At 34.9% G+C, this 15,000-nt stretch overlaps 2 protein-coding genes across 2 annotated transcripts in view; one reads left to right on the forward strand and one right to left on the reverse strand.

Moving 5' to 3' along the window:
- Positions 1–5,263, forward strand: part of LOC119574405 (PX domain-containing protein kinase-like protein) — a gene marked incomplete at its 5' end in the record, with an annotated part of 13,875 nt that extends 8,612 nt beyond the window's left edge. Inside the window, 2 exon segments of the mRNA XM_037921632.1 lie at positions 293–365; positions 3,985–5,263. Coding sequence (XP_037777560.1) covers positions 293–365; positions 3,985–4,283 — 372 coding nt within the window.
- Positions 5,264–7,980: 2,717 nt separating this feature from the next.
- The window catches only part of LOC119574416 (glutamate receptor ionotropic, kainate 2-like), a 12,854-nt gene continuing 5,834 nt past the window's right edge, over positions 7,981–15,000 (reverse strand). Inside the window, exons 8-12 of the mRNA XM_037921639.1 lie at positions 14,883–14,994; positions 14,346–14,475; positions 13,560–13,675; positions 11,469–11,621; positions 7,981–10,937 (exon numbers count right to left, since the gene is read on the reverse strand). Of these exons, the coding sequence (XP_037777567.1) occupies positions 10,776–10,937; positions 11,469–11,621; positions 13,560–13,675; positions 14,346–14,475; positions 14,883–14,994 (673 nt within the window). The 3' untranslated portion in view covers positions 7,981–10,775. The remainder of the gene's footprint in view (positions 10,938–11,468; positions 11,622–13,559; positions 13,676–14,345; positions 14,476–14,882; positions 14,995–15,000) is intronic.

Below are 15,000 nucleotides of genomic sequence, written 5' to 3' on the forward strand. Positions count from 1 at the left end.
GGAATAACCCCTTTCGGGGAAAGCAACTAGCACAAATACAGTACAGAGAAGCACATTAGGAACTAATGCAAATGAAAAATTAATCATTTGAGCTGAATTGACTACTTGTCACCCATTTGTGCCCAGTTTACAGTTACTTGGTGTGAATGGTTGAGTGTAATAGATCTGTAAACAATTTTAAACAACATAATAAACTGTGGATAAAGCACTGAAACTTAGCAACACTAAATGGTTTAGCATTAACTTTTAGGAATATTGAATACCCTTTTGAAGTTTTTGCTTTATATTTCAGCATTTACAAGCTGACACAAATGGCATTATATCAGATTCCCAGAGATCATCAGAAGACACAAGTCCTAGTCCTGGTAAGTTACCTCATCTCTTATCACTGCAGTGCCATCATTTTTATACCATGTATTCAGCATGCTTGTTTCATCTTTAAACATATAGTGACTTTGATACAAAAAAGATAATATTAGTACAGTATTTTAAAATACTCATTAAATGTTTTGGTTATTTCAGTAACAGGCAGTATGTGAATGCAAATAATATATTTCTGTGTTTGAAGTGTTATAATGACTTGCATGTTTTGATTATATTGTTCATGTAATATGCCCAATATAAGAGGTAAAATGTATATCCCCCTACCCCCTACAGGGAAAAATTAATGTAATCTTTTATCTGAAATGATAGAACATATTAAGAAGAGCAAAAAAAATACAAAAGTTTTCCTGTTTACTCACAGCTCAACTTGGGGTAGTATTTATAAATCTGTCAGTAAGATTTGGTCAAATGTACAGTAGCCCTAAGTTGTGTGAATGTTGCATGTGTAAATTTTGTTTTACAGTCTCATATAAACAGTTATTGTACTAGAAATATCTCTGATTGGTTACCAGAAGACACCTTACACCCTCCCCCATCCTTACTCTGAGTGTAAGTGTTCATGATGGGAAGGAAGAACTTGTCAGAAGGAAGAAAGTAAGAGGCAGGAGAGGCTTGAAGATCGGCCAAAAGAGATTAGGCATATCTTCAAGCCTGAGGATGATCTCTGGTTGCAGTTAGAACAGTTTCTGGCGCTCTGGTGTTTTATATGAGACTGCAACATGAAAGACTATGAGTTCTTGAAAGTGAAATATGTATATATATTTTGTCAGTTTTGAGCTTCCCCTCCCCAATTTTTTTTCTTTTTTCTTTTCATTCTTTTTCTTAAGTCTTCCATTCTATTATGCATCATATATTCACTTCACAATGTCTTTGGATGCAGTGGATTAAAACTAATAACATCAAAATGTATATTTATAACATGATTTTCCAGATAATATATTTTTTTGCATAAAAATATTTTTATGTCTCTGATATCAGGTATGCACTTTTTCTTTTCTTTTCTTTTTTTCTTTTAGTATTTATCTTATGAAAACAACTGTAATGAGTTCCTAGGGTAGGGAATGTTGTCTAAATCAGGATGATTGGTTTGCAACACTAATCAATAATCATGTTATTTTCAATGGATAACCAGTATGTGATTTTTATCTTTTCTGGATTTTTAGTGCAAAATATTAGATACAAAAACTTCCTTATTACATCTTGTATATAATATTTTGAAATGAAATGGAACAGAGTATCAGATGTGTAGCATCATTTATGTCTGTTTATTGTATGTATGCACTGTAAGTATCTTTTTTTGTATTTATGTTTTTGTGTTTGATTTTTCACGTAAATGGTAATTTTATAATTTTCCTTTTCCTTTATCATAATTTTGACATGGAATTAATGATAAAAAATGTCATTAATATTTATAAGTTGTACAATAAAGCCAAACCTGAGGATTAGCAAAATGCATATAATTTCTTTCTAGTCAGCAGTGAATTAGTTACCGTGACATTATCTGTAAGGCTAAAGGCAAGTTTTTATTGATGAGTCAAATTTGTAATTTGAGGGTAAATGGAAATGGGAAGTGAATCGTGAAATATTAAAATGTATGTATTAATCACTTTAATGAATTTTCCACTCATTCAAAAAAGAATATTCTAGATTTATCAGGTTGTTGTTAAGTACGCATTGAAATAAGATACGTAATGTGTGCAAATTATATTTTTATCGTACTTTACATGATTTTTGTGTTAAAAGGATTAATATTCATATTTTTCCTGATTTTCTTGTCCTTCTAATTTTATTCCCACTCTGGTGACAGAAATAAGATGTAAGTATATGTGATTATTTTGATAAGATAACTAAAAGAGATGTGATTCTATCATGTGTTACGTGTTGTGATTTTTCAGTAAATCAATTATGATTTGTCTTCCAAGCTGTTGACCAACAAGGAAACACAAGATGGTTAGTATGACAGTGTATTAGATTTTCTATGCTTTGTAAGCTTTGTACATAGTAGGTTTATTAGCTTTCATTTCATATCTTTTCAGTTTCTTCTGTCAAATGGGTTTTGCAGCATTTCTTCTGTTAAAAAGGCTTTGGTCTCTCTCACTTACCTTCCTTTATTTCAGCATTGCTGTATAATTTTACTGATATTTGTTGCTGTTTTCATATCTTACCTTTATCTTGGTTTTGTTCTTATCTGCCACAAACCATTTTTTATGCAACTTTTTTCCCCACAATACAGGAAGGAGTTGTTGAATTTATGTTAACCTTGCAATAATGAGGTTATACTTTTACTGCAGCTAGGTAATCCTTTGTCCTAGATACAACCCTTGCCCCCTAGAAAAAAAAAATCTTCCAGAGTGCATTGTCATGAACTCTCCTTAGCATCTCTCTAGGTATAAGAAACTGGAAAAAGATAGGAATAAGATGCCACAGATGTGTTTATTATACCTTTTCCCCTAGAAAAAAAAAATCTTCCAGAGTGTCATGAACTCTCCTGAGGTCTGTCTAAGTATAAGAAATTGGAAGAAGAAAGGCATAAGGTGCCACAGATGTGTCATATGATTGTTTATTATTGTAGACTTTTATGTGAACAGCACCTTATGCAAAAACTCATAATTTTCCCATGTGATTTTTCATAAGAAATTATACATGTACAATTCTAGTGATACAATTACATGAAGAATTAGGCAAAAATATGATTACTGCGATTAAAAACCCCAAATAGAGCAGAAATACAAATATCTCAGTTGTCCGGGATTTTTAATACTGTACATAATTACGAAAGCAGCTTCTTCTGCCTTCCTTTTCTTTGAAAGTGGTGAAGGGCTCTGGCTTTGTATCTTGTTAGTGGTTCTAGAAAGCTTTTTTGATTTTGTTCTTTCTTGCCTAAAAATAAAATAAATATTGCAAGTAATGATTAGCTCACACCATAAAACAAGCACACTGTAGACACAGAAACTAATGCACAAGCACTTATACACACACACACACACACACACACACACACACACACACACACACACACACACACACACACACACACACACATACACCCATACATACATACATACATACATACACACACATACATACATACATACATACATACATACACATACATACATACATACATACATACATACATACATACATACATACATACATACACACACACACACACACACACACACATACATACACACATACATACACACATACATACACACACATACATACACACACATACATACACAACATACACACATACATACACACACATACATACATACAACACACACACACACACACACACACACACACACACACACACACACACACACACACACACACACACACACACACACACACACACACAAAATGATGATGGTAAAGATACTTAAATACAGTAATTATTATAATGATTTAGATAGTTTATGAGGAAGATATATTTCCTTTAAGAAAAATAGTTACTTTGCAACTATTTAAGCTGGTAAACATCACCTATCTATGAAATATTTTGAAGAAAAGATATTGTCACTTTTAGATATAAAATGAACTTTTGCCATTACAGTTATTGATGTATGATTGAGTCCTCTTATTTTGCAGGTAGCGCCAGTGGGAACACGAGTCTCTCACCATCACTGGTAGCACCAGCACCTCCCCCTCCAAATCCACAACCCCCTTCCTCTTCCAATGTCCCCCAGTCACCAGCAGGCCCTCCCCCTCCCCCACCTCCTCCCCCTCCCCCTCCCCCTCCATCAGTGGCCTCGTTCCCAAGCACAGCCCCGCCACCTCCTCCAAGTCAGAACCAAGAGCGAACTGCCTTACTCTCGTCCATCAGTTCGTTCAAGAAGAACAAACTGAAGAAGTCCACAACCAACGACCGCAGTGCTCCTGCTTTGTAAGGGAGACTAAGTTTGGGGGTATTGTTGCATTCAGGAGCACCTACAGAAGTCCCTGTCTTCTAAGGAGAGGCCCTAGAGTGGGGGTCTTTATGTTTAGTATTTCAGAGTGCTACTGAGTGAGATGTGAAACAGAGAGGTTGATAGCATTGCAATCTACATCGATAGATCAATGGGCCTTGAGTGGAGGCTTGATTTTTTTGTCTGTATGTGATCAGAAGTGTTGTATTTTGATATTAAAAGATGATATATATGTGTGTATGTATATAAAAAATATATATATTATTATGATTTTTTTGTCACAAGCTAAATCAGTTTCAAGTATTTTTTATGTTCAGGTAATTTACCTGGTGTTGCTAAAGTCATTCCCTTCTTGTTTTACTTTTGTTATATCTTTCATAATTTCTTCTTTTATACATTGTAAAGCTTTATAACAAGATCTGATTAAGTACCACAAGCTCAAAAGTTGTGCTGTCTGAAAATTGAATGGTTGTGTTAGCTCAATAAGAAATTTTACTTTTTTATCTAGTCAGTAGAAAAAAATACTGGTCAAAACTTTTTGTGTTGTTTTGATTTTGTTATGTAACAAAGTCAGAATGTATTCCATAAAGGAATATAAAAATTATGAATTGTAGTTGGTGCAAAGCATTTATAGACAATATGTATTACTTTTATTAAAGAAGCCAATATTTAAGTTTACTATTTTATACTTAATTAACTATTAATAAAAACAATTTAAGTAAAACTTTTAAGCCAAACTGAAGGTAAGTTGCCTAGAATTTGCATATTTGTGATTTTAGTTTATTGAACATTTCAGAAATTATTTTTAAAATTTCATATTCTGGATTAATTCCATGTTGATGTAAAAGGGACTGATTGTCATTGGCATATTACACAGATTACTGTTTGAGCAATGCATTTCTGTGAATAGCATGCATTTGATACAATTGCAGATTATTTGCAAATATATGTAATGAAGAACGCTTTGTGTTTATTTTATATCATGTAATTAGTGTCTATTATGATAGAGTCATGCTGAATGCACGTGCTTGGGGAACAGTAGAGTCAAAACAAATGGGTTCAAGCTCAGCAACAGTTCAAGACTGGAGTTGTCTTCCTTTCAGTAACTGTTTGAACTTGCAAGCAAAGCAGTTCATGATACTAAAGAGATCTTGGTTAATTTATTTTCTGAAAATTTAAAAAAACAATTGTTAAAGCTGGGCTGCTGACATTTTTGTAGATTTGCAGATGGCAGTTATAACAAAAAAATAGGAAAATAAGACTACCTTCACCATCATGTCATGTCTCAGAAGTATTTGTTTGCATTTAAAGTGCTCAAAGGCAAAACACATTAACAGGTGGATGCCACTTTCATCCCTGTCATAATGCTAACCATTCAGCCATCACTTTGTATGGAAATAGCAAAATGTGTAGGTAGTATGAACACTGAGTTGAGACTGGGTTCATAGGCTTATACATTTATAAAATTGTAATATGAGCTTCTTTGACAAGGGCCTAAAGTTTTTAAAGCTGTTGAGGGATCTTGTGAAGGGGATAAATATTGATATAACTGCAAAAAACAACACTATTATATGTACAGTGATGGTACTGATATTGCATATTTTTAAGCCCAGAATTTTTGGGAAGGGGAGAACAAAATTCAGTGAGTTTCAGTTTAAAGTCTGGTCATACTGCAGATAAGGCAGTGAAATTGTTCTTGATGGCAATTTTCTTATGAATATAAGTCCCATTTTATTATAGAAAGTAATGTACAAAAAATGTCCAAAAAAGTGAAAAAAGAAAGAGCCATTTACCTTAACCCAAGTGGCATGGTTGGCAAGAATACATGCCATGCCCACTTTTATTGTATTTACAAATAGATGGTTCTACAAGTGCTTAGTCACCAAGAAGTCAGTTATTAGCCTTATATACCTCATCTGTTTACTCTTTTCCTTGACTTTTGGAAAGGGTCTTTTGCATTATTTCATTGTCTTAAATGTTACCAAGATTTTAATAACAATTTAATAACCATATCAAGAATGATGATAACAGTATCGATGCTGTATTAAAAAGAAAAACACATTTTCCTGCCAATTTAAGCAATGGGGAAATCAGGATCGGTCACTAGGGCCTACTGTTAGACTCCTTGCTGGCTGAGCACATGTGGAGCCATCTGTATGTAATAAAATTCAATAAAAACTACAGGGGACAGAACATAAATCTGTGGCAGTTAGCTTAAGGAAAAAATCCCAAAGGAAAGTAACTTGTTTACCAAGCTGGCTATTCCCTTAAAAATGCTTTCAAAATGCATAATATTGATATACACAATTTTAAAGAAGAAAATGTGGAGAAAAGTTTTAATTTTTCTTTTTTTTGTGATATGCAGGTAGTATTTTTCAAGATATTTGGAATGTTTAGTCACAATAGCAGAAAATAAGAGGAAATAAATGCAGATTATTTATTATATTCTCTCTCTTCTAATGAGGAATCAATTTAATTTCAGATGAAGCAATTTCATATGCCCATATGCCATTGGAAAGACAAACTCTGACCAATTTGTTTTTCATTCAGTCTTTCTTGTGATTTTAAAAAGATGATTTTTGTGATCTTTCATTTTTTTTCTGAAGTGATGACTGTATTACGACCATATTCGTCTGTATGAACATTTTTCTTAGATCCTGATATGTAACAAATTGGGTTATCTATACACAAGTAAGCTATGGAAAAAAAATAAGTTTTTCTTTTCTTTTCTTTTCTTTTTGCAGTGGCACTATCCACTCCTTTTGGGTATTCCCCAAAAGTTGATATTAAAAAAAGTCCATTTCTCCCATCACACAGGAAATGGGAGAAAATATGGAATGGGATAACGGATATCAAATTAAAACTGGTTTTGTATACATTCACATGTACAAACTTACTCTCTTAATTATCAAAAGTACTGCAGTGAGCCACATCCTATCAAAAGATTGTTAACATGTAGGGCACCCCTGCCTTGGGACACAAACTGATAAAATTTGCCAAGATAATAATTATGTTATTAATTTTTTTTTAAATCTTTTCACATGATGCATTTCATAATATTGCACATTAAAACAAAAAAAAGCAAAAAAGGTGGGGCAGAACATTAAAAAAAGCAAGAAATTTCTAGATATTATCCATTGCGTGTGCTCCAGCTCAGCACTGTCTTGGCTGATATTTTATTTAGTTGAACCCATGGAAAAGTAAAAAAATTATGTACAGGAATACCCTTGTGTAATATAGGCAAATAATTGTATGTTAAAATAGTAATCTTTTGCAAATTATTACTCTTTTCTTTTTAAAAGAGCTAGGGTAGTATTTACATAAACATCTTGTTATTTCATTAACATTTTGCTGATTTGTTTTCATCATTTTCTCATATAGGCCTATTAGTAAATAAGAGGTAGATGGCACTCCAGGTCTAGCAAAAGCCTTAATCAAGAAAACGCAAAATAACACACAATAAATAGACAAAGAAAGTATAAAGTAATTACTTTTATGGTGATTTTGTCAAATTTACCCCCTCCCCTTCACGGGACAGATCTGGTTTGGATTTCCTTTTTTAACACTCATGAAATAAAGAGAAAAATAATCATATATCTTGCTTTAGTTTCAATTATGTGTACTTTCTCCGTAGCTGTTTCTCAGGGAAAATTGGGGACAGATAAGAGAAAAATAAATATTTTCGGTTTAAGAACTTTATTTTTCATGAAATACTTACACAGGGCTGAAGAAAAAACAATCCAGACGGGTAAAAACACTTACAATAATGATTTCAAGCCATTTAGAGACAAGTTTCTTTTACCATCAAGTAGAAAGAAAGACAAAGTCAGGATGGGGGCATGCCAGTTCATGATTGTGCGAATGGTAAGAAAGAATAAGAAGATACTTTATACAGTGAAAACATCGGCTTCATATTATGTGGAATTATTTGAGGTCAGAATTGCGGATTTAGATGTTAATCCATTTTCATGAAGAATTGGAAGTTGTTTTAGCTAAGTTACTTTCTTAGAAACAACTATTTTCGGTGGGAGTTGAATACAGAACAAATGCTTCTTCCAAATTTCCATAGAAGGAAGCTTTCTGTTTTCCTTTTATTAAGCAATCATCATACCGAATCCCAGGTACTTGCCCTCCTGAACCCAGACACACATTTATGTTTCAGTTGTCTCAAGAGCCTTGTTTCAAGATTTTTGATGGAAAGGACTGAACGAAATAAAACAAATGGGTTTTCCATCCATTCTCGGACCAAACTTCCTTCTGCAGCTCCAGGTTCCCAGTTTAATCATAATCTGAGAACCACGAACAAAATACTCTTGTGTTTTCTCACAGGGAACTGCAGAGTACCCTTGGCGCTGGCCGTGTGCCTCCCATACCGAAATACAGGAACAGCTGATCTGGATAAACTAATGAATCTCCACTTGTAGACTCGAGTAATAAATGGCCAGGAAAGAAGGGGTTATTAGCCACTGCATATGGGGGAAGACTCTCAAAGAATAAGAAAAGGGAAAGAAGAGAATATCGTTATTATCACTCTAGACAACACCATCGTTCAAAGCAATGTACAACATACAGCAATGGATAGTGAACACCGTAAACAAGTAGTGATCATTTACAGCATCATTGGGGCGTAACCCACTGGTGTCACCAAGCCTAACACGTGCGGAAAAAAATATTTTTTCAATAGTAGATTCCAAACTGCAGGGAAGGCCTTGGAAATGAAATGAAGCAGTTTCCATCAAGTTGACACCTATCATGAAATGAATTTGATGATTATGATGAACAGTAAGAAATGAATAACAAGTCATTGGCGAGGTATGGGAGGAAATGAACAAAATTAGTGTCACTAATATCAACACATTGCCACATAATCTATCGCGCACACAAAATTGAGATTCCGTAATGACAAAGATAAAAATGGCATTTGATTCCAAAAGAATACATGATGAAACAATACATATCTGTTTAACATTATTCATTTTTTCTCTCTTTCCAAGTACTCTTAAGAATGCCAATTTGTAATGGCTTCTACCATATATCATTTTACAAAAAAAATGTTTTCATCCTTTCAGAGAAGCCTTTGTTATGGTGTGTATTTTGATAAACGAAAATTTATCCTTTGTTTTATTTTCTTTTATTTTTTGTTTATCTATTTATTTATTTGTTTATTTTACTAATACCGATAATATAGACGAAGGCATAGCAATTCGGTATGAATATAACTGTCAAGTCCATGTTGTAATTAAACCAATAGTTACATTCTCAGAGCATGTGCACACATCTAATTTCATAATTGTGTCGAATGTAATAAAAAGAAGAAAAAACGGTGTACGTGTATGCAAGTTCTGTTCGTGTGTAATTCGGGCTAGCTAATAGATATGGTAGGAGACGCAATTAGCATTTCACTCGCGTAAATTCTGAAGCTCATGCCTCCAAAAACACAGAAAAAGGAAATGTTACCATGCCATGTGCGGTATGGTAAAATAACGGTCATAGGAAATATAGCACATCAGGGTGTGATGCACGTTTTCTTCTTCAAAACAACGTTTTAGCGAGTTTTGATATGTACGGATTCATTACGAGTTCACCAAAACCCGAGATCCGATGTTGCGGGTCACTTTCAAGGCAATATATTAGTTGCACTGGGTACTACAAGATTGATGAATTTCTCAAACGTGACCGCGATACACAACTTGCCGTATTTAACAACTTACGCCACAGCATACGCGAAAAAAGTTCTATGTGTAAAATACTGATCGTAATTTCAAATATATTAAAAAAACAAGATACTGTAGACAACGCCTTACACTTATCTCCCAAACAGTGTATGAACTTCTGCACCAACACTTCAGTAACATCAAACAAACCTGATAACATGTCTGGTAGATTATTTCATAACTTATCTAAATGAGTAGTCAAAAAAGTGTGTCTATATAAAATGGAACTTATAGGCCTCAGATCCAGTTAGGTTCTCGAACTCTTCCAAAAGTTCGAGGGGAAAGACCTAGAAGTTTATACAATAAAAAAAAATGTGTATGCATATAGTACATACATGTGTATCTAGGTGTGTATGTATTTATGCATAATATACACAGATCTATGAAGTATAATTCACACCCCAAAGTCCGCAGCTCCTCGCAGCAAGCAAGGCGAGTCCAGCCGCCAACGCACCAGGCGGTCTCCGGATTTCCCGCCGCTACCAGCTCTTTCGCTGCCCGACGCCGCGGCCTCGAGGCGGGTCCTCGCTCGGGTCTGCCGTGGGCGAGAGGGAAGACTTTCGGTTCGGCGTGACGTAGGGCGAAGAGGAGAAATCCTGACTGGCGACAGTGGATGAGGTCTGACTGAGCATGGATGTGTTCTGGTTGACTGTCGATGCATTCAGGTGGGTGAGGGGGGTGGGGGCTCGTAGCTAGGAATCGGCCATTGGTCGGGGTGATGGTCGACTGTGACGTCATTGGCTGACGCCACTTCCGGTAATCAGGTAAGTGGATTTCTGCCGCTGCAGTTGTACACGTCAGACCCATACATGTTGTCCACTGCCGCAGTCTCTGATTCCGCTTTCTTCCTCACGGGCTTCGTTGACCCTTTGCATTGGAAGACGAAGCATAACTCCTCACTCAGGACTGATATTAACGATTTCTGTGAAAGAAATGAAATAGAATGGTTAAGATTAGCACCAGCAAGGTAATGAAGATGAGTCTTATTACTCATATTGTTACTGCAGAGCACGCACTTCAAATTACTTTATGAACAAGAAGCTCTTCCTCCCCTCTCTCTCTCTCTCTCTCTCTCTCTCTCTCTCTCTCTATCTATCTATCTATCTATCTTTCTATCTCTCTGTCTCTCTCTCTCTTTATCTATCTATCTATCTATCTCCCTCTCAATTTCTCAATTTCTTTCACACACACACACACACACACACACACACACACACACACACACACACATATATATATATATATATATATATATATATATATATATATATATATATATATATATATATATATATATATATATACATATATATACATATATATATTTATATATAATATACATATATATATATATATATATATATATATATATATATATAATATACATATATAATATATAATATAATATATTCTATATAATACACACACAAACACGCACACACCCCGCACGCACCTCGTCCTCCCTGGAGATCTCCCAGCAGTAGAGGACGAACTCCCCGAGTGCCACGACCAGTGCCAGGCCCATCCCGCCGATGAGGACGACGAAAACACCGCCCACGTTCGGTAGGTTGAGCTCACTCGCCATACTGCTGCCGCCCGCTTCTTCCTGTGGGAGGGGGGGGGTCATGTTGAGGTCACGAGGTCATTGGTCATTGGTGAGGTTATGTGAAAGACTAGTGGGATTTTTTTTTTTTTTTTTTTTTTTTTGAGGGTGGGTTATGGTCAAGATGCTTATGTGTTTGTTTGTTTGTTTTTCTGTAGTAAAACTGACTCGTGTTATGTTGTTAAGAGTTTGTTTTCAAAACATCTTTCCCTCATTTCTTCCCCTATCTTCTTTTCTGTCTTTCGTCCTCATCCCTCTCCTTCTTTCCTTGGCGTTTTTCCCTTCATCCTCTCTCCCTCAGTTCTTTTTCTTCCTTCTTTATCTTTTACTTCTCTTCCCTCTTTTCTTCAATTTTTTGTACCCTCCTTCCGTCCTTCCCTTCCTTTCTTCTTCTCTTTCTCCTTCTCTATCCAATTCTCTCCATCCCCTTTCCTTCTTTTCCTCCATTCGCGGTGCGTTAAACCTCACGATGACAAAAATAACAACGGGAAAGAGGGAGAACAACAACAGAATGAAATACTGAAATGATGGACTTAGTTTTCATTGATACATTTTAATCATCATCATCATGATAATAATAATGATAATAATGATAATGATGATAGTAATGATAATATAATAATAATAATATCAATGATGATAATAATAATAGTAATGATGATGATGATGATGATGATGATGATGATGATGATAATGATAATGATAATGATAATTATAATGATAATAATAATAATAATAATAATAATAACGATAATAATAGTAATAATAATGATAATAATAATAATAATAATAATAATAATAATAATAATAGTAATAATAATAATAATAACGATAATAATAATAATAATGATAATAATAACAATTAATCACTGACATCTACATACATGTATCATTCACACACGCGGCCCGCCACACTCCTATGTGTATCCCGCGGAACATTTACTATTTCAGTCTTACAGCCGGCCGCTTTACATGATTAATTAAGCAAGTCCTTAAAAAAATAAATAAATAAAAAAAGAGAGAGAGAGAGCATGATTTTTCTGTCTTTCTCTGCTAATGCTGGTGAGGCCTCAGAAGAGTTTCACATCGAATTAATTGCGCCTGAGAAAAGTTTCTTGTTGAAGGTAATTCAATTGTTGCCACATAGTTAATTTGGCTTCAAGTTGTAAGTATCAGCCCGGAATTAAATATTTGGCTTCAAAGTCTCGACTCAGGTCTCGGCTTAAGAATGAACATCTTGAAGCCGAAAGTAGCTCAGTCTTCGGGGCTAAACAGTGATGGCCTCGCACAGACCATGTGGTGGCCAAGTTTCTGGGATCAGTAGTACCAGGAATTAGGGTATATTATAGCTTAATTTACTCGTTTATCTTTAGGCTACATGTATGTGCGAAAGCGAGGGAAGTCTGAATCCTATATTTTTACCTTCGTTATATTTTTTCCCTTCTTCGTTAAATCATCTTATCATCATCATCATCATTATCATCATCATCATCACACTGCCTTAATAATTGCCTTAATAAGATGTGGTTTTGATATACTCTTTTTATATACTCTATCTGGTCCGCTTACTGTACACTAAGGGGAAATGTGGCCCCCCCTGCAACAAAAGAGTTTGACAGCCCTGTATTAGACTGTTAATGGTAAGTACTTCTATTATATAATGTCTTTCTGTATTTAGCCGTGTGAAGTCAAGGTAATAGAACACTAAGTGAAATAATTCACACATTAGAGATACTAAATAAAGTTTGTACACATACAGATTAATTGGTGTTCTGAAAAAAATAAAGGTACTATTAAAAACTGATACTTGTTAGAAGAAATCACACGTTAGTGGTTTGTTTTCCTTTTTACTGTTAGGATGAACGCTCTCTAAAGACCATATATATTAGGTTAACGACACACACGGGTTACCACACAACTTGTTATTGTGGTTACATTTACCTTACATTTACCACCGCCTCTCTTTTGTCTAAACCACTTTTCTTTTAATGTGTGAAATCTGCCTCTCGACTGGAGCGTGAGAATGGCTACGTCCAGGACACCTTTGTAGGGGGAACCTAATACCAAGATTATAAAAGTTTATTAATATAGTCGAAGAGTGAAAGATAATTACAGATTGAGAGAGAGAGAGAGAGAGAGAGAGAGAGAGAGAGAGATGACATCTGGAACGATATACCACACATCAAAGTACTCCTGCAAACAATTAATGCTCATTATGGAATACTTAGATGTATTAAATTTCAATGTATTATGTCAGCAAATAAATCCAAAATATCAGATCCAAAGCAAACACCAACACACAATATCCTCAGAATTCTTTTTCGTCTATTTTTCGTTAATTTCGTCCTTTCAGCCAGGCGAATACAACGAAAATGAAATAACGCTTCAGGATTGGAATATCGAAAATAATGGGAGACTTGCCAAGAAAAAGATTCCTCAGAATGAAAGAAAAATAAGAAAATGTAAGGAGACGAAAGACGAAAAATATTAATCATATTCCAGCAGCTGATTTATTATAAAAAGGGACCTACTCAAACTTTATACATAATTAATTCAATAACAGAGAAACTATAATATCACGGAGAAACATGATGGAGAAAACCTATATTAAAAAATAAACTGTTCAACAAAGAAATACTGAAATACCATCATTCTAATACATAAAAAACACCAATAATAATACCATATCATATAGACCTTTATATTCAATAGCCATTGCAAACCCACCTGGCTGAAGAGCAATGCCGTAACTTTTCGAATCCAGAAGACCTCCAACTTGAGTCAAATCGCATTCACGTTCGATCACATACTCAATGGTTGTCGATTCCATGAAGAAGGCGTACAGACCGTTGCTTTTCTGTGTTCGGAAAACAAAGTATATATATTCCAGTTTTGTTTTGTGGGGGTCATTTTAGCTGGCGTCTTTTATTCTAATTTTTTCTTTCTCCTTGTTTTGTGTTCATTTTCCTGTCTACATTTTCACTGATATCAATACTCATGATGAAAATAACGAGGTAGAAATGCACACAGAAAGAGAGAGAGAGAGAGAGAGAGAGAGAGAGAGAGAGAGAGAGAGAGAGAGAGAGAGAGAGAGAGAGAGAGAGAGAAAGAGAAAGAGAAAGAGAAAAAGAAAGAGAGAGGAGACACGAGCCAGACAGATGCAGAGAGACCAAGACAAACACAAATAAATAAAAAAATAAAAAAATGAAGAGAGCGAAACAGAAAGAGAAAAGCGCGTAGGACTCCCATGCCCAGTGTCCTCACCGACACCCGAGTGGCTCCCTCCTTGTTGGAGCCCGTGAAGACGTTCTCACCCATCTCCTTGTACTTATTCATGGTGTCCCACATGTGCTTGTAGGTCGGGATCTTTGAGTCTCTGCGG

This window comes from Penaeus monodon, chromosome 1 (genome assembly GCF_015228065.2).
Source record: "Penaeus monodon isolate SGIC_2016 chromosome 1, NSTDA_Pmon_1, whole genome shotgun sequence".
Taxonomy (NCBI): domain Eukaryota; kingdom Metazoa; phylum Arthropoda; class Malacostraca; order Decapoda; family Penaeidae; genus Penaeus; species Penaeus monodon.